Below are 27,325 nucleotides of genomic sequence, written 5' to 3'. Positions count from 1 at the left end.
AGGAGCTAAGGCTGAAGAGACAAGCAAAAGCCAGTGAGCGAGACCTTAGTTGACTGAGTCTTCCTCTTGTGAAAACTGAGCAGTCTTGTGGGTTTGTCAGTGGCAGTGACATGGGCAGATTGCCTCCCAGCCACACTCTCTATCCATTCTCTTCCTCTGGACTCCAACACACCAGAAGCCTGGCAGTGTGTGTCCATTTCACCCCAGGGGATCATTCAGTGTCTCAAACTCAGACCTCACAATAGCCCCCAGGTAAGCCAGTTATGATGCAAGAGATGTTTGTGACTTACCCCTCGGGGCCTCATCACATTGTCTTAGAAACAAACTCCAGGCATGAACACCTCCCATCCTAGCTTATTGGCAGAGTATGATCAGAGAACGGAAGAATGACTGTCAGAGGATTGAAAAACAGAGGGCTAGTGACACAATGGCCCAAGAAAGGAAGAATGAAAAGCCAGTCAGAATATTTAATACCAGCTATTCCTTTCAGGATCAAGCCCCAGTGTGTTGTCAAGAGGATATGAGTTCTGCTTCACCATTGGGGTGAGTCTGACTTGCACTTTAGTCTGTCCATGTCAGAAAGAGGCCAAGTGGAGAAGCCTATCCAGTGGTTACAGAAACTCCTGCTTATGGCGGCCTCAGCCTGCCTGGTGCAGAATAACCCTTTATGAGCCTTCCTGCTCCAGGAGGGAAAAGTAGGAAGAGCCTTTCCAGAATTCTGATAATTCTGATACTCCTGCTTCTCTTCTTGCAGGACATGGAGCAAATCCTACAGATCAGACCCACGGATTGCCCTCGGGAAATACTCCCCCTTGGAAAAAGAGATCCTAGTAAGTGTCCCGCAATTTTCACACAGAGGGGCCCCACTGAAGTCAGCCAGTTTAGCTAGGGGTAGCCAAAGGTTCAGAAACCACCAGTAACAGAGCCGCCTCTCCAACAGTAGACTTGTATTGGCTGAATCTGCTAGTGGCTTCCACACTTGCACAGCAAAATACCCTTACCGACAAGTCCCACTTACAAATATAAGTAATAACAAATGATGAAAACAGTTATTTCTTCAGCTCTTACCTTGCACTGGTCACTTTCATATATGTTGTCTTGTCAAGGCTTCACCAAGACCCTGTAAAGTCAATAAAATTATTCTGAATTCATTGTAGGTCAGAGGAGAGTCAGGATTTGAACCCAAGGTTATCTGACCCGAAAGGTTCACCTGTTTTCCACTACAGAGGGGCTCAAACACTTTCCACAACGGAGGGAGAACCAGTCACTAGCGAATTGTTTCTGTGGGTGCCACCTGCCCCTGCGCTCTTGAGATTTTAATAATCCTTTCTGCATTGTCAGCATCTAGGTGGCATTCACACCATAGCAGCAAGAAGGCTTTTGGCTTACAAGCACGAGGAAGAATGCCAAATGCTCAAGGAACTACAGTTGTCATCTCCGGACTACAAACGGGCAACGGAGTATAAAAAGGAACATTCCTTACCTTGTGCTATTTGTGCACCCCTAGAAAAAATATGGACAGCAAAGGTGATTGTGCCCCTAGAGGCATTTAAAATGCCACAACGAGAGCAGGTGAACGTCAGTAAGCACATAGAGAGAATGAGGCTTGCTCGGGCTCTGGGAAATCATCAGCGTTTACCCTACATTGAAAGGTTTACACGCTCCTCATTTCTGTCTGGGGTGGACCTGGGTCCAATGGCAAAAAATAAGGCCAGACGAAAGGAGGACAACTATGACACCCATAATTGTGATGATGCCAACCAAGATGAGAAAGAGGTGGCAGAGGGAAAAAACACAAAAAGACGAGAAATAAAAATGAATGTAGTTTTCAAGTCCAAAGAACCAAAAAAATGTTTGACATACCATGGAAATGATCGCAAATCTCTCCTCCCCACAAAGAAACCAGAACGCTCCATCACAGGCCTAACGAACCGAAATCTTTTCTGCATATCAGAATTCCCTGGTGACTTAATGCTAATGAATCAGGATTTTATATCACGGAGAGACCACTTCAGTGATGTGGTCAAGACCTACAACCTGGAAGAAGAGAGCACCTGGAAAGAGCGCATGCGTAAAGCAACTCCTTATCATTATTAAAGTTTTATTTATTGCCCAGGGTAACCACGTGTCCTGGTCCTTATTATTTCTGCCAGCTGTGCCCCAGGCTCCTTGCCACCCCATCTTATTTTGGGACTTTGGCTTCCCCTGCCCAGTCTCCAGGAGGGCCTCAAGGTAAGACCTACCTGCTGAGGCTTCCTGACCTCAGGCAACTCTTGGCTGTCGCTCCCACCCTCAGCAACAGCCCAGGCCTTCTCCTAACCTACTCCCATTGGGGTGTGTGTCTGTTATCTATTTCCATGAAACAAATCACCCCCAAATTTAGTAGCTTAAAACAACAATCATTAATTTTACTTGCAATTTTGTGGGTTAGCAATTTAAGCTGGGCTCAGCTGGGTGCCTCTCTTGAGCTCATCTGGGTTCCTCATGTGTCTGTAGTTAACTGCAGGTAAATTAGTTGGCTCTCCTTCTGGGAACTGACAACTGTTAACTGGGTCCATGGGGATGACTGGGCCACATTTTTCCTTCCTCCAGTAGGCTAGCCCAGGCTTGTTCACAGGGTCATTGTGGGGTCCAAGAGGGTGAGTGGAAGTTCTCAAGGCCTCTTAAGATCAAGGCTCATAACTGGCACACTGTCACTTTTGCCACATTTCTGTTGTCCGAAGCAAGACCTGAGACCAGCCTAGATGCAAGAGTGGGTAAATGAACTTTATCTCTTGATGAGAGACCACACTGCAAAAGGCATGAAGACAAAGAAGTGGGAATATTTGGAACCATTATACAGTCAATAGCAGAGTCCCTGGAGCTGTGAACAGCCTGTAGTACAACTGAAGAAAAGAACACTATGCCCACATCTAAAAGTTGGAGGTCTATTTCATGCTGTCCACTTCCTGCCCAGGCATACAGCTTCTGCCTTGGAAGGTAGAGCCAGCCCTTTCCAGACTTATTTCTTTGCTACCCTTGTCTTCAATGCAGCCAGGCAGTCCATACCTTCCTCATCAAGTCAAGCGCAGTCGTAAGGCAGGCATGGCTATAGCATGCACAATTCCTTTGGGCATGTCAGGAGCAGGCACCAAATGTCTCTGAGGTCACTATTGCTACTCCTATCAAGGCTTTGCCTGTGCCCCAATGTGGCAGATATAGTAGACAACTATAGCATGCACAATTCCTTTGGGCATGTCAGGAGCAGGCACCAAATGTCTCTGAGGTCACTATTGCTACTCCTATCAAGGCTTTGCCTGTGCCCCAATGTGGCAGATATAGTAGACAACAACTCGGGCAGTCAGACTTTACCAAGATGGAGCTTTTATTTCTTACAATGCTTGGCCATCAACAAGGAGGATGGCTCAGAGAAGGGCTGACCCTTTCAAGTTTGCTACAAAATATGAAAACGGGTTCTCGTGGGAGAAAAGAATTGGAAGCCAGGAGTTTTCTAGCCTCTTCCCTGTACACTGCCTCCTCTAAACATACACACACACATAGACACTGCCATGGGATCTTGCTTATTGTGTAGTTCTCATGACAAGTCTCCAGTTTTCACCAATGACCCTCACACCTGCTCTGAGCCACACTCACAACCAGCCACCAACTCATAGTCATTCTGTCAGACTTTCATGGCTAGCACAGACATCATCAAATTCAAAGCACACATAGCCTGTATAGAACCTGGACGTGTCAGTCCAATCTCCTTCCCTCCTTTCCCAGTAATCAAGAGAGAAGACAGCTGGCCATTGTCCATGACCTCGGGGAACTGTTTCAAATTGCAGGCTTGCTCACAGGCCATTTTCTTGATGCTGAGCTATTCAGTGAAAAATTGAAGTGCACATTAATCAGTGGGCCATGGGAGTTGGGGGACAACCAGACCCTGGGCTGCACAGAGATATGAACCCTCAGCCTCTTAAGTATCTTATAGGTCAGACTCGAGTTCTAGGTGTAAATATGAGGTGAAGCATTTTTAGACATCTAGAAGAAATGAGGATTTTTTTTCCCCAAATGACAGAAATCTTGTTGCCGAAAAAGGGGGTCCTGATCCAGACACCAAGAGAGGGTCTTGGATCTCGTGTAGGAAGAAATTCAAGGTGAGTCGCAGAAAGCACTGAGAAGAGATAGTTTATTGAAAGCTACTCAGTTCCAGAGTAGGGTGTCCTCAGAAAGCAAGCAGAGGAATGCATCATCTTTCAGCTTTTCTTATACAAGGGTCTTATCTATGTAAAAGCGAAGCTATGACAATGTGAGGGTGGGCCAACAGCGTGCCAAGATCTATTACTTTGTTGATTAAAAAAAAGTTATTTTTGGTATTTTAGTGTGTAGGTACATCAAAGCATGTCTAGAATCATCTTAAAAGCATATATTATTATGTGATATCAGGACATTTGGACATTTCATAGTAGTAGGGTTTCTCCTTACAAGCATTATTAATCTGTTTCCTCAGCCATAAACATTTCATGACCATGGGTCATGACTCGAAAGGAATGTGCCTTGCTAGTTTTAAGATGGAGTTGATTTTAAAATGGTGTCACCCTGTTTCCCTAACAAGCTCACCCTGAGTTCAAGCCAGCACCTTCACCGTTTGAGACACATGATGCACTTACTCACCGTCTGCCTCTGAAGCATACAAGAATTCCTCGGTTAATCACACTGTGTCCTCAGCAACTCCTCACAGAGTTGGCAAGACACTGAACTTGTCCATAGGGACTTACAACTGCCTGAGGCAAGGTCAGGTTCCTTTCTAGCTCCCTCTTGCCAGTGGATTTTCCACAATCGGCCTTTTCAAAGCCACAGCTCCCCTCCAAGAAGAGGGAATGTCATTAGCAGGAGACTTCACCCTTTCTCATTTTTCAGGACAACTCCATTGGCCACAGCTCCAAGTTAAGAGCATTTTGAAGTATTGTATCAGCAGCTGCTGTGGCCAAGACACTGATTCTGGGCAGTGTAGCATTGTCCCCAAATATCAGTGGATTCTGATTAAAGAATTAGCATGAATCAAAGAAATGGGTTAACTTTTCAGCCGAGGCAGAGTTAGAAATTGGAGGTGGAGATAAGAAAAATATTATTTCCAATGTTGAGATAACCTCTTAAATATGTATAAAATAGTGAATACCAAAGCATCCTCTGAAAACTCAAGCCAGTTTGAAAAAACTGAAAATGATTTATCTGGACCCTAAAAATTGCTTAGGATCAGCTATATGATGTGGTATAAAGTTTGCTAAATGAGAAATAAGGAGATCAGTGCTCTCCATACAGCTCTGTTCCCAACCAGTTGTGTGACAGGGGTAAGCCACCAGGCACTCTGTGACTCAACTTCCCCATCAGTTAAACGAGTGCATTGAACTAAATGGTCAGCAAGGCTCAGTTCTATCATTCACTTAATTAGCTGCATTCAATGGAGTTGGGAGTTGACTCAATAGAGGATTATTCTGCTTTGCAGTTCTTGTTTACCTTGAGGGAAGAATCAAAGGTGGGGAAGCTGTGGGGGGAGACCAGCTTAACTAAAGTTTGGTTATGTCAATTTGGCAAGCATTTCATTTCAATTGATAAGGGAGGAAAACAGTTCAGCTAATCATTGAAGACAAAGAGTGAGAATTTGGGGTGTCTGGGTTGCCCAAGGAAAATGTGGGATCATATGAGTCTTATCTAAGTCACATGGGTGAGGGTGATCTTTCTAGTAAGCCATTCTCCAGAACAAAAATGGTGAAGAACTTTCCTTAAGCTTGCTGTTTTCCCATATCACAGATAAGGAAGATTAGTCTCAGATAAGTTTAAATTGTCACGATAATTGTACCTACCACAGTGGATGATCTAGGATCAATTGTGTTCTTACTTGTAAAGTGCTTAGCCCATAATTGAGCCCATAATTTCTGCCTTTTAAGCACTAGGTGGAATAAACACTTTAAAAGTTCCCTGCATCCTGAGAAAACCTCTTCTCCCTCCAACCAGCACCCTCCATGCTGCAGTTCTTCACTCTTCCTTCAGTGCTCTCATCTCTGACACTGAGGATGGAGCTGTTCCTCAGCTCTTCAGACTTCAGGGGTTTAGAGGAGGCTCCTCTCCTGGGAACAGGCTCTGGAGGAGGTGTCCACTTTCTCTGCCCAGGAAGCTGCCCAGAAGGGAGGGCAGAGGGTCCCTAGGACTTGGAGTTGCAGGGGGAGAGGGGAGGAGGAACAGGGAGGAAAGAGTGGTGAGCACCTGGTAGAGAGGGCGATCTAGGGATTATGAAGTGCTTAAGCAGATAGTCAGTTACTTATTCCACTTTCCTTTAGCCAAGAACATGCCTCAGAACATGATTTTTAGAGGTGAGCTGTTTGGATTCCAACCTGAAAATGCATAGTCTCTGTGTGAGAAGAGAGAAAGCATGAAATTAGATTGCCCACATTTACCTTGTATCCTTCTTGTCTAATTGATTTTCCATAAAAGGACACTAAAACAGAAAACAAAATGCAAAGCTGGGAGTTAGCTGTAGGTCAAGGCAGGAGAATCTGTAATGACCACACTGTGAAGAGGGACTTGAGTGCAAAGAAATGGAGCTGAGCAGGGAGAGGAGGTGGCATCGCTGTCCCCAACCCTGGGAGCAGCCCTGGGTCCCTCAGGGAGAAGGGAGGAAAGAAGGACTGGCTCTCAGTATTTACAAACCAGCTCACTCACTGGTTTCTTCTTGTTTCCTTGATTCCACTCAAAGTGCAATATCCCCACTCTGGAGCCACAGACAGAAAAGTCAGCTCTGACCAAGGCAATCTTCACGTCCTAGTTTTTGATAAGGTTTGTTGTTTACCGCTGAAGTTCTCCTGTCCCTGAAACCTCTTATTCTGGGCAAACCAGAAAAGTCAGTCCCACTAATGCTTGCATGAATATGTCTTGTTTTACATTCTGTAGTGAGGCCAATAATCAACTTAATGTTGGAGTAAACCTATTGAATACATTGTTTTGGAGTTAGGAGAAATAAGCCATCTTAATTTATGAAATTTTCACCATTTCAGGGACCTGTCATGGACTTGAATGCAGGAGCCCTGAGTGCAGTCACAGGGCCTCCCTCTGGGATGTGGCTCTGTGGCTCACACTCATGACGGATGTGTTGGCAGGAGCCCAGCCTCTGCATCAGATGGCCCTCATCACAGTCCTAGCTGGCATGACACTGTGTGCCTCTGGAGAAGTTATTTTCAACTAACTTTCTCAAATCCTAGGCCAGACGCAATGGCTCACACCTGTAATCCCAGTATTTTGAGGGGTTGAGGTGGGTGGATCACCTGAGGTCAGGAGTTCGAAACCAGCCTGGTCAACATGGTGAAACCCCGTTGTATTAAAAATACAAAAATTAGCTGGGCAAGGTGGAGCATGCCTGTAATCCCAGCTACTAGGAAGGCTGAGGCGGGAGAATTGCTTGAACCTGGGAGGCAGAGTTTTTGGTGAGCCAAGATCATGACACTGCACTCCAGCCTGGGCAACAGAGTGAGACTCCATCTCAGAAACAAATAAACATACATACATACAGAAAACAAAACAAAACTTTCTCAAGTCCTAAGTAAATTAGGGATAGTAATACTACCCCAAAAGACGTCACGTCATGATGAAATTAGACAACCCGTATGACATTATTAAGGTAGTACCTAGAGAATGTTGTATTGAATAAACATTTAATGGTTTTCACTATTATTATTCCTTTGTCATCTGTTTCTATCTCCAGTTCACACATGAGAAAACCATGGTAGACAGAGGTAAAAGGTCTGACCTGGAGCCACATGTCACTCAGCAGGAGAATGGACACAGGCAACCTGTTATTTTTCTTTGACTCTGCTTTTTGTCTAGGGTTTCCCTGGACCTTTTCTAGTCAAAGACATCAGTGTGCTAAGCAGAAGTCATGTTCAGCTGGTCACATTGTATTAGTCTACTTCAAGATGCTCTTGGAACATTAAAGACCTGACCTGCTCACACAAAGTCCCAGGCTACTGTGTGCTGTGCACCAGAGCTAGAGGACAAGGCCTACCTGCAGTGCCTCTGATTTGTACACTTAGAAAAACCAGAAAAGCCAACCAAAACTAGGATTTGTTTTTTTTTTTTCTCCAAACATGTGAGTTTCAGGTGATCCTTCAAGCTCCAAGACAAACATTCTGGAACGACTTAGATGACACGACAGAGATGCTGGTTTCATGTGAGGTTTACAGGATCCAGATGCTCCTTCCAGTTTCATGGGTGGAGGGAAACTCCGCAAGGTCAGATCTGGAAGGTCCCTGACCCTGTGTCCTCCTTTCCCCTGGTCACATTCAGGGAGGACTGTGGGCCTCCTGGGGGCCGACCAAGTATCCTGGGGAAAATACCAAAACAACAAAAAACACTGGACCCATCCAGAATGAAGACAAGGAGCCAAGCCCTCTTCCGTCCCCAGATAGACCTCACCCATGGTGAAGGAAGAAGTAGCCGCTTCAGCAATGTGCCTAAAATGCACTCAAATACGCCCAGCACAGGCCCCAGTGTGAGCTCTGCCCTTTCTGAAACACTCAAAAAGATGGAGGGAGCACCTCTCTCTGTGTTCTCTTTGTTCCTAAATTCACCCCATTCGGGTGACTCCACCTCTGCTCACGGCACCTGCTCAGCACGTCCTACTCCAGCCTTTCCAGACCTCCCCATGCTGGAGGCCAGGCCTGAGCTCCACCTTGCTGGGTAGCCTGATGTGATCAGCATAGCTGGGTGAGCCCCAGACCTCACAGTGTCTGCAGCTGCCACCCACTGCCTGGTGGGGGTGTCGGGGCCATTGCTTCTTGTGCTGCTGTTTGACTCTGTGTGAGCTGGTTTCAGTCCTCAATTGAATACAAGCCTCTTAGGGATGGGGAATGTGTGCTGTGTGTTTCAGTGTGTCCAGAGAATGACTCATAGGGCACCAAGTATAATCTCAGTCCAGAAGGCACAAGTTTCTTATTTATATATATTTTATGTATATATTATATATATATTGTTTATATATATTTTCTAGGATTATATATTCATATGGAATATGTATATTATACATTCCTTATAGTATATGGTTCATATACTACTCACTTTGCATAAATACACTAGAAAATGCCACAGGGCTTATAATAAGATCAATAGAGAGAAAGATGGCTTCTCAGAGATACACGCTTCTATATCAAGAAGATAGGAACGATAAAGAAAGTTATCACATATGATCTTCTAACCCCAAAGATGTGGTTGTACAGAAACGCTGGGACAGAACCCATATCTTTTTTCTAGAAGGGTCACAGGGTCACACTCCCTCTCCCTCACCCAACGCTGGTCCAGGAGAACTGTGACTCAATCTTATTTCTGCAGTCCCAGGTGTAACCTCTGCCCAACATATGCAGAGCCAGGCTCGGGCAGAGCAGGGAAGCATCAGCAGGTGCCTCTTCCCCCCACCTACCTATTAATGTGTTGACCAAGCGTCAACAAAGTAATATATTTCAAAGAAAGTGGGTGGATGACTGGGTTCTCTGGAGTACTTGATGGTGATGATGTTGGAAGAAGAGTGATAGAATGTACTGAAGGCTTCACAAATCCTGCCCAAGGACTCAGACCCTGGAGGTCCATCCAGCACTTCCACGTACTCTTTGCCACATACAAATCCTCTGGGTCAGAAGAAAAGGCAACCATCAGCATTTGAACTTGTCCTCCAGCCAGGCTACCACCTCCCTCCACCAATGAATCCTCACTAGATCCCAACAGCTTTGCTCAAGAGAAGTGCAAGGGCAGATGAGAACGAAAGAAGGAAAGTTTGTCGGTTCTTCGATAACGCAAGCAGGGCCCCGAGCACCCCCTCCATCTTCCCAGAAACCTTCCCCTCCACCAGGGCAGCAGGTAGCTTCCCAGTCTCATGGTTTCCATGTCTTCTAGGAAGCCCAGCCCATGGCCCTAGGATTCCAACCCAGGAATTTTAGTCAAAACATCAGCTGTGTTTCAAGTTCCCCAAACAGAGAATGCAGCCAGCAGAGTGGTATGTTTCCTTAAACCGCAACCTCTGTGTCAGGACAAAAATCATCAGAAATGAGTGTGTGGATGCCACTCCCTGGTTCCTGCCTTCCTCTCCGCTGGCAGATGGGACAGGAAGAGGTGAAGCATGACCCCCCACTAGCATAAGTTTGGCCTTGCTTACCCACGGCAGAGGAGAGAGGGGTCTCCATCTCCATCCTGTGAGAGACAAGCTGCACATGGGATCTCTCAGTACTGGTAGAACTCCCTACTTCCCTCTCCTCCCTGTGCTTTTCCAGTCCTGATCTCCACCCCTCATCCTCAGCCCCCAGCAGGTCTCAGTTCACAAGAGAGGGGCTGGAGCCTTTCTGGGGTATAACAAGGCAACAAAGAGACACCCCACCAGGATACACACAGGGCTTGCTGTTGGCCCAGCCTGAGTTCCTCCTTGGTGCCAAGGACAATCAAATTCAAAATCAACTTTGAAAAGGACAAAGGGACAATGTGAGAAAATGTCCATAGCTGCCCATTCCTCTGGCCCTGGGGAAATTATGACACAGGAAGTACACAACTCTTTCATTCCAGGTCCCCCCTCAACCTCCTTCTCTCCTTGTTTCCCCATCTGAGTCTGTTTGGCAACACGTCCTTTTTTGAATCCCTGGGCCTCAAGTTGGGCAGATAGTTTAAACCCTGTATTTGAGGCAGCTGTCTTGAAGTGTCCTTGATCCCATAGAACTGCATAACATAGTGGGATTCTGAGCCCATAGGCGGTCTGGAGGGGACAGGACCTCTGGGTCACACAGTTCCACCATTTGTCTCATCCACAATTGTGGGCTGTGTTTGGCTTGGTCTGGAATTGATGGAAATGTGGTTTCCATGCTGGAATCAGTGAACAGTGCCCTGGGATAGCAATGCAGTAACTTACGCTGCATTGGAAATGCCTTCTGTGGCTTTATCACTTCATTCAGTCATTCATTCATTTAAGAAAAATACCTGCAATCCAAAGACAGACTCCTAGTAGACACAAATGAAGTCATAGGCAAGAGTAATATTACACTAATGTAGAGCATTCCAGGGGTATTATGTAAACTCCTGTGAGAAAAAGATCTCTCCTCCTCTGCAGAGAGTCAGGAAAGTGGTTTTATTGTTTTGGAGGTTGTTGGCCTTAAGCTAACTCATGAAATACAACATGAAAACCCTTTGCAGAGGGCAGATGAGTCTGGCAGGGATTGAAGGATGCATTCCAGGCAGAGGGTAGGTATGACCAAATGCAAGGAGCTGCTGGACTTTGGTGTGTCCAGGAAACTCAGTGTAATGGCTCAGCCCATAGCAGGGTCCAGAGAGAAGTGATGAGAAGTGAGCAGAGAAGAGAAGCCAATTGTGAAGAATGAGAAAGGCACGACAAGAAGATAAACTTTGTTCGGAAAATAACGAGTCAGTGTAAAGCTTTCAACACGAAATGAAAATGCAGTCAAATTGTGTGTCAAATGGTTGTCATGGATGGGTGGAGGGTGAACCATAAGAAGTCAAGATGGGATCCTTCCTAGAAATAACAATATCATCAAAGAAAACTCACAACCCCAGTACTCACTTGAGTTCTGGAATGGCCACCACGACTATGTCCCCGGGGTTCAACTCGATGATCCAGACACATTCAGTTTTCGGCCCAACGTAGTTGAAGATCCTGCCGTATTCATCCGTATAGTGGCCCCCACAGTCACTGGGTGCTACAAGAGGAGAAACAGGGCCCAGGCACTGCCGGGATGCTCTAGGCCTGGGATTGGCTTGTGTCATTCTGGGGGCCCGTGTCGTTACTGATTCTCCCAACTTCCCATCCTTGGAAAGAAAATTCAACCTTAATGGCCCAGTCTGATGGCTCCACAAACAAGGTGGGTTTTGTGGTTTTAGTCTATTTGGAGTTTATTAGGGGACCCACACTCATTTTAAAGTACAATTTTTTATGACGAGTGGGAAATAGAGGAACTTAACTCCGCTTACTAAAACTTTCTCACCAATTGTGTTGACCGATTGGTGAACAGAAAATCAGCACAAACACTATCTTTCCATTTCCCTACAGATCTTTTCTTAGGGCAGGCTGGACAAATAACAAATAGGCAATGCTCCTGCCCCATGAGTAGTCCAATCACTGAACAAATGAGAATCCATCTCCTTGAGGTTCAATGATGCCTCAGGCTCCGAAAGTGTGACTGAGGATGAAAAGAGCACTTTCCTTGAGTGGTCAAATGTGTTCTGGTTTCTAAAGCACTTAGCTTGTGCCCAGCAACTGGTTAAGCACTAGGTGAATCCACCAATCAATCAACAAGCCACCCTGCATCACAAGAAACTGCTGCTCCCTCTAGCCTGCATCCTCATAGAGAAGCTCGAAGGAAGAGGGAAGTACTGCAGCCTAGAGAAAGCAGGTTAGAGGGAGGAGCAGTTTCTGACACCGAGGATGGAGCAGTTCCTCAGATCTCCAGACTCCAGGTGTTTAGAGGAGGCTCCCATACTCCAGGAACACAGGCTCTGTGGAGTGGCAGCTCCTCTCCCTGCCCAGCAGGCTGGTCAGACAGGAGGGCAGAAGAGACTTCGGGGGGCTTGGAGGTGTTGGGGAAGTTGGGAGGAGGCTCATGAAGGAGAGCACTGAGAGGGTGGGAGGGGGAATTAGGGATTATAAAGGTTGAATCCAATTATCAGGTACAGAAACACCAAGTCCTTTAGGACAAGAATTGTCCCTGGTACATGCCCTTCTCATTGATCCATTTGGATTTCAACCCCAAAACAGTGTCTGTGTGAGGCAAGGGAAACAGGTTAACAGTCTTGTCTGCGTTTACCTGTGGCAAATGGAGCTGTAACAGTTGTGGCTGAAAGACAAAACAAAAGAAAAAAACAAAATGAAAATCTGAACTTACCAATGGGTGAAAGCAGAAGAAAGGAAAACGACTACACTGTGAAAAGGAGCTTGAGTGCAAAGGGACAGCGCTGAGCAGGAAGAAGAGATGGCATCACTGTCCCCATTTCTGGGAACAGCCCTGGGTCACCCAGAGAGGAGGATGGAAGGAAGGAATGGCTCTCAGCACTCACAAATTCACAAACCAGCTCACTCAGAGCATTCTTGTTTTTCCCATTCCACTCAATTAAAGTTCAATTGTCTCACTCCGGAGCCGTGGTCAGAAATGACTGCTCCGATAGAGTGGTCAGCTTGTCTTAAATTACCTGAGACATTCCTGATCTTTTAGCTAAAGATCTCACATCCCACTTTCCTGGGAAAAAATAAAAGTCAGCTACCTTAACTGTGATATAAACACTTCTTCTTTTAAATTCTATAACAAAACCAGTGATTAATTTGATTTTGAAATAAATCTGTTGACTAAAATTTTTAAGTGAGTAGAAGTGAGCCATGTTTATTTATGGAAATTTCACTATTCAGGGACCGGAGTTAAATACCTGGATCCAAGCCAGCCCTGCATGCAATCTCATACACCCCACAGTGTGCATGACACTGGGCTCATTGTCAGGCTATGATCTAGCAGGCAGGCGCACGGGTTCAGAATGAGAAGGCCCTGGTTAACTGTCCCTAGCAGCCTACAGCTGAATGGCTTTGGACAAAATTTTTACTCTCTCTAAGCCTCAGTCATTCATCTATACAATGGGCATCTTGATTTTAACTACCTTACAGGATGAAGCTGGGTGTATGACCCCATGGCCCAATGCCCAGCACAGGGTAGTCTGGGACACACCTGATCTGTCACTCTAACGCTTTCAAGACAGTTGCTTCATTTTCCAAATTACATGATGTTTATTTACTGAGTAAATTAGCCATCCTCATAATGCTACAGAACCTATTCTGACAAGAAAGTCAACCAGGACATCTTAGCTGTCCTTCCTGGGCCTGAGACTATATTGGTCCTTTGTGGGTGCAAAGAAGAGTCTGCCTACAGTTGGGGCTTCTGCCAAGTTGGTTCTGGAAGAAATAAATCATGATTCCCCAGAAAGCAGACCTCAAGTGCAAATCCTGAACATGCCTGTGAGTGACATTTCTGTACTGTCACCACATCTACCTTAAATTCTTTTCATCTAGATTCTTAGGCAAAGGCCTTGAGGCATGGGGAAGAAGCCACCCCTTAACAATAACTAACTACACAATCTCTCAGGCTGTGAGGCTAATGATCACTCCAGGGAGCTTTAGTAATGAACTTTTCTAAATTTGCTTGAATGGAATCTTCTGCTTCACTAACTCCTAACAACAGCCCTGTTGAGGCACCCCAATTCTACAGCTGAAGTTAGGAGAGGTTGGGTGACTTGGCCAAGCCCACGCAGCACTCATTAGTTTCTGCGTTTAAGCTCAGCGCCTCTGCCTCTTTTTCATCAAGTTGTCTTTGTGTCTCCTGACTTCACCAAGGACAAGGAAACCAAATGTCAAGCATATTAAGTTTTTCCACCAAGCTCTCAGGGTTCCTATGACCAGTGACCCTAAGGCCTCACTGTAGCCCCAATTTAAACAGAAGCCGTAAGCTGGTATCTGAGTTGGAAATGTAGATGGGCAACCGAAGCTTTAGCCAGAGGTGGCCACGCAGAGCTGGGGCCTACAGCAAGGCTGAAATCCTGGCAGCGGAGGAGAGCACCTGGTGACGGGGCCGCCCCGACGAGACTGTGCAGTCAGCTAAGCAGAGCAGCGCAGGAGAAATGGGAAGATTGGAAAGGACTGGGCGAGGGCAAGAGAGGAGGAGGAAGCGAGGAGAGACTGGGCGAGGGCAAGAGAGGAGGAGGAAGCGAGGAGAGACTGGGCGAGGGCAAGAGAAGAGGAGGAAGCGAGGAGAGACTGGGCGAGGGCAAGAGAGGAGGAGGAAGCGAGGAGACACTGGGCGAGGGCAAGAGAGGAGAAGAAAGTGAGGAGAGTAGGAAACAAGGAGGTCAGGAAGGAAGGGGGAGAGGAAGAGGAGGCACAAAGAAACTGGGAGGCCGAGACGGGCGGATCACGAGGTCAGGAGATCGAGAGACCATCCCGGCTAACACGGTGAAACCCCGTCTCTACTAAAAAATACAAAAAAACTAGCCGGGCGAGGTGGCGGGCGCCTGTGGTCCCAGCTACTCGGGAGGCTGAGGCAGGAGAATGGCGTGAACCCGGGAGGCGGAGCTTGCAGTGAGCTGAGATCCAGCCACTGCACTCCAGCCTGGGTGACAGAGCGAGACTCCCTCTCAAAAACAACGAAAAAAAGAAGGTGGGGAGAATGAGAGAACCAGAGAGCCAGGGGAAGAGACACATAGACACAAAGAGCTCTCCCTGAGGAAACCTATGCCCTCTTCCTTTCCTGCCTGCATTCAAAATCAGTTGGCCAGTCCTCATGCATTTGACACAATTCCCAGGGCTCAGTCCTCTAGAGGGCAAGTGAATCCCCCTCTTCCAGGCATTCCCAGCCAGCGGTGAGAGCTGCTGGTTATTGCTCCTCCTGAAGTTGCTGCAGCAGCCATGTGACAACTCACTGGGCAGATGCAGAGCTCCCTCCTGCTGTGAGCTCCCCCGAGGGCCACAGTTACCCCCTCGGAAGTCCCCAGACACATTCCATGCAGGGCACCCTCACCAAGACATTGTCTGCCGTCAGACCACCTGGAAAGCCTCCAAAGCAAGACCATGTCTGATTCTCTCAGATGCTTCTGGGTGAGGCCTGCAGAACCAGCATACATTGATTAAGGCAGGAAGGAGGGTCACAGAACACATCAAAACAGGGAGCTCAGGAACCCAGAAATGTTTAAAAATCACGATGGCATCAGCACAATGACATAGATATTTTCCTATTTGTCTCTTCCTCCACCAGCACTAAGTGAAACATTTTGTATGGAAGAGAGTATCTTTCAGCTAATCAGCCATGAGCTTCTTCCTTGGCAATAAGCAAATTAAAAAATCTCTGCAGTTAAAAACAGTGTGAGGTCCAGGAGAAAGGGCCTGGGGCCATGAGTTACCTATACTGCACAGCAGCGACCAGGCGAAGGCTCTGGACAGCCTCATCCTCAGTAGGGCCTGGCACCAACCTCAGGAGTGAGCTCAGCTCTACTGGCTTGGGGTTATGGAGAAACACCCATGAAATCTGATCTTCTCCCTCCCATCTGGAGCCAAGATTGGCCAAGCTGTAGGATCTGAGGGTGCTGCAGGATCACCTGGGTGGTCTAGAGAGGGAGGGGTGAGGTGTGGCTAGATGCTAATCAACACTGATCTTTCTCAGCTGGGTTCCAGGTCACCTAGACAGGGATATAATGGCCAGGTGCTCCTTCTCCTTTCCCCGCTAGGCAGACTCAGGGGAAGTATCACAGGCTGGCCTCAATCCGTGATCTCCTACTGGGGCAGCCCTTTTTCTTCGGGTTAACTTGTAGCATTTGCAGCTGTATTACGTTGCAGAAGCCTCACAACACCCCAGAGGTGAGGCAGGCCGGGAGTCCTTGGAAAACTGAAGATTAGAGACCCAGAGAGAACCAGGAGACTTTCTCAAAGTCACAGGGCATTAGGGGCAGAACCGGGGTGAGGCCCTGGACTCCTGACTGCCCATCTCTCCCAGAGCCCTCTCTGTGTCACTGGAGAGCAAAGGCATGAAATCAGGCCCTTGAGCAGATCAAGGTGTGAGTGGGTCACAGTGGGGCCACTGCAGGGGCAGGCCCACCCATATGGGAATGTCCAGGTGGATGGCATGAGTACCTGTGTCTGCCTGTATTGCACATGTGTCATGCCAGGATCCACATGGCTCAGTCCCAGGGCAGGGTCACGGTTAAAAGAGGCTTCTGTGGAGAACAGGCTGGAAATTTCTGAGAAGCTTACACAGAGCTCCCTTATGGTCTAGAAATTCCACTAGCTGTATAAAGAGAATTAACAGCATATGTCTAGGTATAAATTTGTACATGAATGTTCATAGTAGCATTGCTTATATTAGTTAAGAGGGGAAACCATCTAATATCAATGGATGAACAGATGAAGAAAACTTGGTATAGCCATAATGGGAATTTATTAATCCATGTGAAGGAATGTGAGCCAATTTGCCAACCAAAGACTGACCAATTTATACAACAAATTGGACCCATTTTCCTAAACTCTAACCAACTCCTGATTTTGTGATATCTTTTAATATATCTTAGAATCAAATATGATGGAAATAATACCTAATGTTATAAAATGCATTTCCCCAAAGTCCAATGGGGCTGGCATCCTTTCAATGCCTCCACTCCCACGGCAGCTCTTTCGGAAATGCCTGTTCATATCTTCAGGACAATCTTGTATTGCATCACTCGTCTTCTTATGGATCATAGAAGCCGCCCTTGGCCTTTCCTTCCCACAACTTTATTTGCACAGGCCCTGATGAGTTCACAGTGTGAAGGAGCTTTTCCAACTCAAGCAGAACAGACTGACACTGCTGGGCTGGGAGCCCAGTTGTTTCTCCCTACTCAGAAGTCACTGAAAATGGTTGTTTTAGTGTTAAGCCCCCATGTATTACTAAAGTGAGCTGCAATACTTCCTCACAATTTGCCTTCCTCCTCTTACTCCAGATACCCTGTCCCATTACCCCTCATTCACCCTACTCCTGGCCCTGGGCTGGGAAGAGGTCAAAGCTCCCCACCATTGGATGTGAATGCCCAGATGGAGCAAACGCTGGAGCCCATGGGGAGGATGCATCCTTCCTCTTCTACCCCAGCCCAAGGATCCTGCCATGGGCTCCAATGTGTCAGGATAGCTATGTGTCTTCCAGCAGCGTCCCCACAGGACTGTGGCTGCCTGAAGGAACAAAGACCTAGTATCTTTTCTGGAGGACCCTGGAAACCAAAGTCTTGGGTACCGCAAGTCACGATGTCCACTTGGAGGAAAGATTTGGGTTAGCACCAGCTTCTGAGGATTTGCGTCCCTCAGATCGTTATCCTCCCAGGTCGTCCCTTGCTCCTATGTAGCCCTAAGTGGATTTGTTTATTTCCCTTTTTATGTTCTTCTCTCATAGCCTGCTGCACTCAGACCTGTCCTCTGCTTCTCCAGGAGAGGTTAGTAATTCTCTGCACCTTGTTCAAAGACCCCTGTGACTGACTGCCATCCACAGTGTCAGAACTGTCCAACTGGTCTCCTCTGTTCCAGGTCTGCCGTTATCTGCCTCCCCATCACCCTTACTTTTACTTTACCAGGAAGAGTTTTAGGGTCTGATGAGCATTTTGTGTGTTGTCTCCCTAGCATGATTTTCCAGTTGGAAACAAAAAAAAACCCAACTTTTTTCCAGGTTATCTATTTTCACCCAGCATACCCAATGTGTCTTGGGAGCAACCGACCCCAAGCCCAGCTCCAAAAGCTGGCCTGAGTAGAGTAGGAAAGTGGCATGGATGGTGACAAGAAGACTCACCCTCTGTATCAGTGATGGATGCAGACTCGAATATGTGACCAAAATTGGTCCAATGGCGTCAAAGGAAGGTGTGACTCAGAGGGAGGCAGACATGGCTGCTCCCCACTTGCTGCCAGGATGAGGATGAAGCCAACTGGCAGAGCTGCAGAGCAAGGCAATGGTGAGAAGGCCACGCCAGAGCTGCTGGTGACGTCAGTCCCAAAGCCTCTGCATTGTCCAGACACAGGCGTCAATCCCTGTCCTTGTTGTTTAAGCCAATTTGAGGTGGGGTTTCTGTGCATGTAGCTGAAAACATCCTAAGCTCTACAAGGCCCCCAAACACCAGAAATTAAAGTGCTTGCTCTTTAGAGAGTCTTAGAAGAATGAGAACCATCCATCACCTGCTAACGTCCCCCAGACTGAGCAGACCTGCCACAGCACCTCATTTTGGAGATTCCAAAAGGCTTGGGCAGGTGGTGCCACAGAAACCTCCAAGGTCCCTTTGACAAAATGCTGACTATGTCAACTTCTCAGAGGCCCTGAGGCTCATGTGCATGTGTGTGCTTCTGTTTACTGCCTTACCAAACTCCAGACACCAGGCACAGCCATCAGAAAATACAGCCATCTAAATTACAAGAATAAGCAGAGGGAAATATGCAAAACATTATGCTTGGGAAACACTCATCCTGAAGAGTTACATAAAATGATAGTTACTGAGTAAAGTAACCGTAATCTATTGACTGGGCTTCTGAAAATCAATCATGGAAAGCCAGGCTATGGCTAACCTCCAAGCCCTTATGCCGGTAACTACAGCAAAAATTCCATCTTCATTTGGCAGGATCTTTTCCTATGCTTATTTGTTATCTGTCTATCTTCTGTGAAAGAAAAATAAAAACTCCAAACTCCAATTTACTATGTCAAAAGGAAAAATGAAACTAAGCTGAAAGCTGAGGCATGCAAGAAGCTGCCCTTCCTTTTGTTCTTAAGCAGAGAGCTACAGATAAAAGGTTAACTATCTACACAGGTAGTTACTCTATGTTCATCTTATCTTACATAAAATGCTTATTTACTGAGTGTGAGAAAAACTCATGATTGACTATCTCCTACCTGCTCCTTTTCTTAAGACTTTAAAAATGTTTTGAAAGTAATTGAGTTAAGATTATTGATTGAGAAGGAAACAAAATCAACACAATGAAATGTAGGAACAGAGATGCAAGAGAAGCTGCTTAATCCTACGCCTTCCAGCCCGAGCGGCACAGCATAGACATGTGGATGACCATACCCTCCCTCTTTCCCTTCCAGCCATCTTTTCCCCTTTAAGTACTGAAGCCCACAAAATCATCTTGGGACCACAAGCTTTTTCTGTGATTGTGTGTGTGTGTGTGCGCGCGTGTATGTGTTTGTTTTTTCAATTTCTGGTCATGTTCTTAACCTCGGCAAAATAAACTTTTAAATCAGTTGAGACCTGTCTCAGACACCTTTTGGTTTACAAATTGGTGACCAACTAAAGAGACTCTGAGTGGAGGTGCCCCTGACCTTTGATGAATCTCCTGTGGGTGCTTGGTCTGGCTTGGGCTATCTTTATTTCTCAAACCAATGGGACAATTTGCTGAGTCTTGGGAGCTTCCCCACTCCAGAGAATCCCTGATCTCCCCCAAAACTGGGTGAGATCTAAGGTTTATTTTGCCGTACAACTCCTTTTCTGGAGTTTTACTCGCTTCCAACAAGGAAGGTAAGTTTGTTTTCCTGCTTTCGATGACATTGGAAACAGGAAAGTAAGTCCTTCCTGGAATTTCCACTTACTTGCAACAAGGAAGTTGAGTTTGAGGTTTTTTTCCTGCTTCTAAGATGGTAGAGAGCAATCTTCAGCCTGGGACCCATTCCTAGGTAAGTAGCTGAGTTGGGATACTGTGTTGAAAATTCTCCTTACTGACTAAAAGTTAAGACTGATAACCAGCTGGTCTTAATTTCTCCTTACCATTAGAGCGTTCAGTGGGGCAGGTGGTGACACAGAAACCTTCAAGGTCCCTTTGACTAAATGCAGACTATGTCAACTTCTCAGAGGCCCTGAGGAACACGTACATATTGGCTCCTTCAGTTTACTGCTTCACCAAAATCTCCAAATAGCCATCCTCAGTCATCCAAAAAATACAGCTATATGAATAAGAAGAATAATCATATTGTTTGTTTTTTTGGGTTTTTTTTTTTGGTCTTTCTCCCATTGGATTTGACCAACTGTACTGGGCTTGGTCAAATCTGGATAATAATTCCAAATTACGGAGAATGAGGCCTCTGAATTGGCTAAAATCCCCCACAGCTGCAAAAAGAAAAACAAAAAAACAGGCTCTTGGTTTCTCTGTTCACTTCCTTTCTTAAAAATTGTCGTTTCACTTGCTTTTCTTCCGTCCTGTAGCCATCTTCAGTACCAAGTGAAAGAAAGATCTAGAAAAGGCTTCTAATAATTGGGATCCCTTAAAGAGCTCAGGATAAAGGCACCACTCACTCCTTTTAGGGCTGTTCTTCTTTCTTTGTGGAGTTTCAACAGTCATGGGCAGATTCTTCTCATGTCTAAAGCTCTTCTGTCTTGTATTGCATTACCTGGTTTCTTTGGCTTTGGGGGGTACCAGAGATTACCTTGTACTGTGAGAGGATCAGACTTTTGTGTATGTAATGGCAGACGACAGCTACAATTTTAGGGGTGGCTGAGGATAGTTGACAGGAAATGGTAATTACTACATGGAGATACTCCTTTCTTCACACATTTGGATAAGAACATTGTGGTTTAGTCCTTAAAAAATGCATGCTTTCTTGGCCCCATTCCCCAAAGAGCTCTGCCCTAAAGCCAGTCATCTAATCAAGCTAAGTTAAAAGACCACCTATCATTAGCCGGGTGTGGTGTTGGGCCCCTGTAGTCCCAGCTACTCAGGAGGCTGAGGCAGGAGAATGGCGTGAACCTGGGAGGCAGAGGTTGTGATGAGCTGAGATCGCGCGACGGCACTCCAGCCTGGGCGACACAGTGAGACTCCGTCTCAAAAAAAAACCCAAAAAAACCCAAAAACAAACAAACAAAAAAACACCTATCAAATTAAGTCACTTTAATAAAAACATTTTGTAAAGAAAATTTACATCATTAAAGGAAATCTCTGTTTTGTAAGGAATCTCCGTCTCTGCATCTGTACTGCTAGGAACCTTAACTGGGGGAAGACAATGGCTTAAAGTTTACATAACAGACCTTGACTTTGTTTAGGTCTAAGTCTGTGCCTTTGAGATGCACATTTTCTACCCTGTTTCACCAAAGCCGTGTCTTTGGAGTTGTACATTTAGAGTTGCTTAGTTAACAATTATTTTGGACGTGGAACAGATCATCAGGAGATTAATAATCTAAAGTAGGGAACAGAAAAATTTTGAAAACACACCAATATCTTCCTCTGTCTGTGTCCATCTATAGAATTATATGTGTCATGTGGAAGTGATATTTCTCAACCAAGTTATATGAAAGAGCTCTAATTAATTGTCTTAAAGAAAAGTCTAAAGAACTCTAATTAATTGTCTTAAAGAAAAGTCTAAGTGTTTATTGGACTAACAGAAACTAGTTCAGAGGCTTTTCAGTTCACATGACTCTGGTAATCTTTGGTAAGATTAATTTGGCAAATTTAATTTTCTCTGTTGATTTGAAATCTTAAAGTCATGTTATGTTAAATTAAGTATTCCCAGAATTTTTACCGGGAATTAGAGTTACTAAGAATTAGAGAAATAGGAGAATAAGACGTGGTTTTGGTGAAACAAAAACATAAGGATATGGTTTTTGCTTAAGAAAATGTATTTTTTTTTGTAGTTTAGAGGACCATTCTACTGGTGTTAAGATAAAAACTACTGCTTGCATCCAACCATTTTTTAATAAACTGGTGAGTTTGTGTTGATATCTCTTGGTTAGAGTTCCAAAGTAAAAGCTATAGGATCTTTGTATGAGTGTGTATGTGTGCTTAGATGTATTTACGTGTGCATACATTGTGGCCAGAAGGTACTAAATTGGCTTAGAAATAAAGGAGTACTCATAAATTAAGGAAATATGCCCAAATGTGTGAGATGGCCCCATGCACTGGAGCCCTTTCAGCACTTTCTTGAAGAAAACTACAAAACAAAATAGAGGACCAGTGACTTAGAAGCCCGCCTGAGCAGAGGAGACCAGCCCCTCACCCATGGCCACAGTTACGGGAGAGCAGGTTGCTGTGGGGGCAGCTCCACAGGAGCAGCTCTGTGCTGAGCAGAGTGTGTCCTCCAGGATGATAGGCCTGCAGCCCTGGCCAGACTGGGCACTTTCCAGGGCCAACACTTCAGCCTGACCTTGCACCCCTCGTCTTCACTTAGCCCCCAGTGCATCTCCTGCTCCCAGGAGGGAGCCCAGAGGCTCTGTAGGATAAGAAGATAAGAGGGGCACATCCCAAAACAGCAGAAATATGGGAACCTTCTGTACTGGTTTTCCTATTGGCTGAACCTTGAGCCTCTTGGTGACAGGGACAGTCGGAACCAAAAAAACCTTTGAAAAAGGAAAGGGTCAATAGGAAAATGTTCCAAACATCTCACTCCTCTCACCCCTGGAGAAATAGCGACACAAGAAATGCCTGGCTCATTCAGCCCTGTCCTCCCCTCAAGCTCCTTCTCTCTGTTCCCTGAATCACGGCCTTCATGAACATACCATTATTTTCTGCCTTATGAAAACAAAGTTTGTGTAGAGGGTTGTAGCACTGCTTGTGTAAGAGCTGTTTCCCAGGTGTCCTTCATTCTAGAAAGCCTCGAGTAACTTAGTGGGGGTCCTGACACCACCCCATGTCTGGAGAGGGAGGAGCCCTTAGCCTCTCAGATTTCATCACCTGTCTCATCCACCACTGTAGCCTGTGCTTGGCTTTGTCTGGAGTTGATGGAAATGTGACTCCCACGTTAAAATCCATGATGATGGCCCTGGGATAGCAGGGCAGTAACTTATTGCTATGCTGCTAATGCCTTCCGTAATCTTATCATACTAGTCACAAATTCATTCATTTGGGAAAAATGGCTTGAACCCACAGTTAAGAGTTTCCATAGTGGCAGACAAAAATAAAAATGCAAATAACATTTTATGCTAAAATCCACTATAGATTTTCATGGAGTGACTGATGGGGCAAAAGGAGAGAGAGACGCAGTCACCTGAGGAGTTTTAAAAAGTGGCATGGAAGAGGTAGCCTTCAAGATGCACCAGGAAACACGAATAGAGGACCCTCAGAGGAGGGCAGATGAGTCAGATGGGGAAGAAAGATGTGTTCCAGGCAGAGGGGATGGCGTGAGCAAAAACATGACTCTGCCAAACAGTTGGTGTTTCCAGAAGTCTCCATGCTTCATGCCCAGCACAGAGAGAGGCTTCCAGAGGGGAGAAAAATGAGAATGGAGAACAGGTGTAGAAGCCAGGCTGGGCAGGACTTTAAGAAGCCATGCTAGGATGAGAAGCTTACCTAGAAGACAGGAAACAAGTAGGGAGTTATTAACAGGGTCTGAAAGTGGATTCAGGCTTATTTTACAGGCCTGCTACTTTACATGAGTGGAAGATGAAGTAGAAGAGGTCAAGGTCAACTCCATCCTAGAAAACTTACAGCGCATTCAGCAAAGACAACTCACATCCTGAGCATTCACATGGGTGCAGGAAATGCCAGCAAGGCTTGCTCAGTTGGCTTCACTAGGATGGTCCAGATATAAGGAAAGTTGTTCCAGAGGGAGTTGATGAACCAGCCCTGAAGCTTGCGTGAAGAGGCCCTCACATTCCCCAGGCTCTAAAACCAGAAGGGAAGGACGTCAGGGCACCTCAAGGCTGCTCCAGGACATGAGGGGCTATGCCATTCCCGGGGTCCATATCCTTGTTCATCCTCCCGACTTCCCAGCCCTCAGGAACAGCACACAGCAAAGATGCCCAGTGTGTGAGGCTCCCACCAACAGCATGGGCTTTTCTGTTTTACTCAGAGTTGTTAAAGGGACCCATACTCAGATTCGAAGGGCTGTTTCTTATCAGTCAGTAGGAAATCGAAGAAATGTAACATGAATCCCTAAAACATGCTTTATTTTCACCACATTTGGCAGATTTTTGAGCAGAAAACCAAGGCCAACACCTCGTTTGTGTTCCCTGGAGTTCTTTTACTACTGCAGGCCAAAGAGACAGCAAATCATCAGTTCTGCTTCAAGACAGACGGCATTAGTCAGAGTTCTCCAGAGAAAGAGAGAACCAATGTGATAGATGATTGATAAAGAGAGATGATAGATAGATGATAGGTAGATAGATGATAGATAGATAGATAGATAGATAGATAGATAATAGGTAGATAGACAGATAATAGGTAGATAGATGATAGATATAGACAGATAGATAGATTCGATAGATAGATATATAGATAGATAGGTAGATAGATAGATAATAGGTAGATAGATGATAGATAGATAATGGTAGAGAGATGATACATAGATAGATATAAATAGATAGATAGATCATAGATAGATGATAGATAGATAGATAGATAGATAGATAGATAGATAGATAATAGATAGGAGGCAATTTATTTATTGGGGGGAATTGGCTCATGCTATTATGGAGGCAGGGAAGTCTCATGAGAGTCCATCTGCAAGCTGGAGCCCCAGGGATGCCAGTTGTGTGGTGCAGTAAAGTCTGAAGGCCTCACCATGGGAGATGATGATGGTGTCACTCTCAATCTGAAGATGAAGCCTGAGAACATATTAGTGCACTGCTGCAAGTCCTAAAGTGCAAAGACCAGAGAACCAGGAGTTCTGATGTCCAGGGCAGGAGACGAAGGATGTCCCAGCACCAGGAGACAGAGAGCATGACTGCATGGTTCCCTGGTGTTTTCGTTCTCTCTGGGCTCCAATGAATTGAATGATGACCACTCACAGCGATGGTGAATCTTTCAATTCAGTTCACTGATTCACACCCATCTCCTCCAGAAACACCCTCAGAGACACACCCAGAAATATTGCTTTCCCAGTTATCTGGATCCCTCTTAGTCCAGTCAAGTTGACACTTGTAATTAACCATCACAGAGGCTGAACCATTCAGAAAATGAGAATCCACCTGCTTTAAAAAGTTCATCTGAATGGGCTCCCACCACTCTCAGTAATGAGGATTCAGTTTCCACACTGTCTAACGAGGACAATTATAGCCATTTCCTCGAGGGCGTTCTAGGATCCAATATGTTCCTATTTTTAAAGGTTTGTTCTGTACCTGGCAAGTCCTCTGTACTTGATAAAAAATAAATTAATAAGCTGCCTGAATCACAAGGAAAGTGCTCCCGCCTCCAACCCGCATCCTCCGTGCTGAGGTTCTTCCCTCTTCCTTCACAGCTCTCACTTTTGACTCTGAAGATGGAGCAGTCAGTCCGCTCTCCAGACTCTGGGCACTTAGAGGAGGCTCCTGTCCCCCTGAGACACAGGTTCTGTGGAGAGGCAGCTCCTTTCCCTGCCCAGTGAGGCTTCCCAGATGGGAAGGCAGAGGGGCCCCTCATGCTGGAAAGGAGTTGACAGAGCTGGGGGAATGTTCCAGGAAGGAGACCCCGAGAGGTCCAGTCTTATGTCTGAGCCTCTCAAATGCTCCACCCAGCTGTCCTGCCCCAACCCACCCCAGTGCACACATCTCTGGACCAGCAATGCCCACAGGGACCATGAGGAAGTGCCTCTCTCTCCTTGTCCTTCAGTTCACTCCACTCAGGTGACTCCACTCCTGGTCATGGCACCTGCCCAGCATGTCCTATTGCAGTCTTCCCAGTCCTCCCCATCCTGAAGGCCAGGCCTGAGCTCCACCTCACTGGGAAGCCTGGTGTGATCAGCACAGGTGGGGCCAACCTCAGACTTCACAGTGTCTGCAGCTTCCACCCATTGCCCGGTGGAGGTGTTGGGGGCCATTGCTTCTTGTGCTGCCACTTGACTCTGTGTGAGCTGGTTTCAGTCCTCAACTGAATACAAGCCTCTGGGGATACAGACTGGGCATTGGTCCACTTGTGTGTCAACATGAGTTGCTCCAGGCTATAATTGTATGTCCCGATGCATTTTGTAATACTTGTACTCAATACTGGGCCACTGGAAGGTGGTCTCACCTTTTTTTCTGGCAGTCACAGAAACATCTGTATATGCCATATGTCACTCTGCTGGCTTCCACAGAGAAGGGGAGAATCAGCACATTCCCCCCTTCGCCACCTACCTTCTGAGTCACTATGGTAATATGCATCGAAGAATGTGGATGGTTGGCTGAAAGGTCTGTTATATATGATGGTCATAATATTGGAAGAGGATTGGTAGGTCAGGGACATGTCTTTACACATTTTGCTCAGGGATCTGGACCGCAGAGATCGATCCAAGACTTCTACCTGTTCACTCCCACAGGTGAGGCTGTGGGGCAGAGAACTGACAGGTGTCAGCATTTGGAATCACCCTCCCTCCAGCAGGCAGCCTCCTCCCCAGCGACTGGCACCAGCTTTCATCAGCTCCACTTCTCAGAAGTGCAAGGCCTGGGGCGAGCAAGGAATGGAAAGTCTAACAGTTCTTCTGTACACAGATTAGTCTCTTTCCATAACCCCTGAATAAAATAAATGTTTTGTTCACCAGGGCTGCAGGCATCTTCCAAGTCCCCTTGAGAGCCCTGCCTGTGGATGGGAATACCACTCAGAAATTTTAATTCCAGGCACCAGCTGTGTTTCAGGCCCCACAAGCTACAAAATCTGCATCTCAGGGACATGGGTGTTCAGTCACAGCCTCTGTGTCAGGATGAGATGCTCCAGACATGAGTGTGTGGATGCCACTCCGTGATTCCTGTTTCTCCTTCCCTTGGCAAATAGAGGGGCAACGAGGGTCGCCAGCCCAAGCTTGGCTTCCTTGACTCAAGGCAGGGAGGGGCCTCCATTTCTTACCTACAGTGAGATATTGTGGACATGGATTGTCACTCTCCTGAGAGGTCTCCCCACTCCTCTCAC

General features: G+C 46.2%; 2 protein-coding genes across 2 annotated transcripts; one reads left to right on the top strand and one right to left on the bottom strand.

Annotated features, from left to right (window-relative positions):
• The first annotated feature begins 311 nt into the window (after window positions 1–311).
• On the top strand, window positions 312–2,118 carry C9H10orf120 (chromosome 9 C10orf120 homolog). Its single transcript, XM_050803149.1, has 3 exons — window positions 312–543; window positions 755–830; window positions 1,342–2,118. Exons 1-3 carry the CDS (start codon window positions 368–370, stop codon window positions 2,095–2,097), a joined length of 1,008 nt encoding a protein of 335 aa, XP_050659106.1. The 5' UTR covers window positions 312–367; the 3' UTR covers window positions 2,098–2,118.
• A 6,880-nt stretch (window positions 2,119–8,998) lies between these two features.
• On the bottom strand, window positions 8,999–16,026 carry SPADH (spermadhesin family member). The gene is made up of 4 exons (XM_050805446.1): window positions 15,949–16,026; window positions 12,822–12,851; window positions 11,582–11,717; window positions 8,999–9,650 (listed from the first exon to the last, which is right to left on the bottom strand). The coding sequence occupies exons 1-4, from the start codon at window positions 15,992–15,994 to the stop codon at window positions 9,449–9,451; spliced, it is 414 nt and encodes a 137-aa protein (XP_050661403.1). The 5' UTR covers window positions 15,995–16,026; the 3' UTR covers window positions 8,999–9,448.
• Between the last annotated feature and the right edge of the window lie 11,299 nt (window positions 16,027–27,325).

Source organism: Macaca thibetana, chromosome 9 (assembly GCF_024542745.1).
Source record: "Macaca thibetana thibetana isolate TM-01 chromosome 9, ASM2454274v1, whole genome shotgun sequence".
In the NCBI taxonomy this organism is placed as follows: domain Eukaryota; kingdom Metazoa; phylum Chordata; class Mammalia; order Primates; family Cercopithecidae; genus Macaca; species Macaca thibetana.
This window is presented reverse-complemented; position numbering and strand designations above follow the sequence as displayed.

What these genes read in the sequence shown, in the direction of transcription:
- C9H10orf120 (XM_050803149.1), top strand. Translation starts at nt 368, where the DNA reads ATGATCAGAGAACGGAAGAATGACTGTCAGAGGATTGAAAAACAGAGG. An exon ending in AGTTCTGCTTCACCATTGGG is followed by an intron (nt 544 to 754) that starts GTGAGTCTGACT and finishes CTCTTCTTGCAG; the next exon opens with GACATGGAGCAAATCCTACA. An exon ending in CCTTGGAAAAAGAGATCCTA is followed by an intron (nt 831 to 1,341) that starts GTAAGTGTCCCG and finishes CTGCATTGTCAG; the next exon opens with CATCTAGGTGGCATTCACAC.
- SPADH (XM_050805446.1), bottom strand. Translation starts at nt 15,994, where the DNA reads ATGAGGCTGTCCAGAGCCTTCGCCTGGTCGCTGCTGTGCAGTATAG. An exon ending in GTCGCTGCTGTGCAGTATAG is followed by an intron (nt 12,852 to 15,948) that starts GTAACTCATGGC and finishes TTTGTCTTTCAG; the next exon opens with CCACAACTGTTACAGCTCCA. An exon ending in GTGGCCATTCCAGAACTCAA is followed by an intron (nt 9,651 to 11,581) that starts GTGAGTACTGGG and finishes CTTCTGACCCAG; the next exon opens with AGGATTTGTATGTGGCAAAG.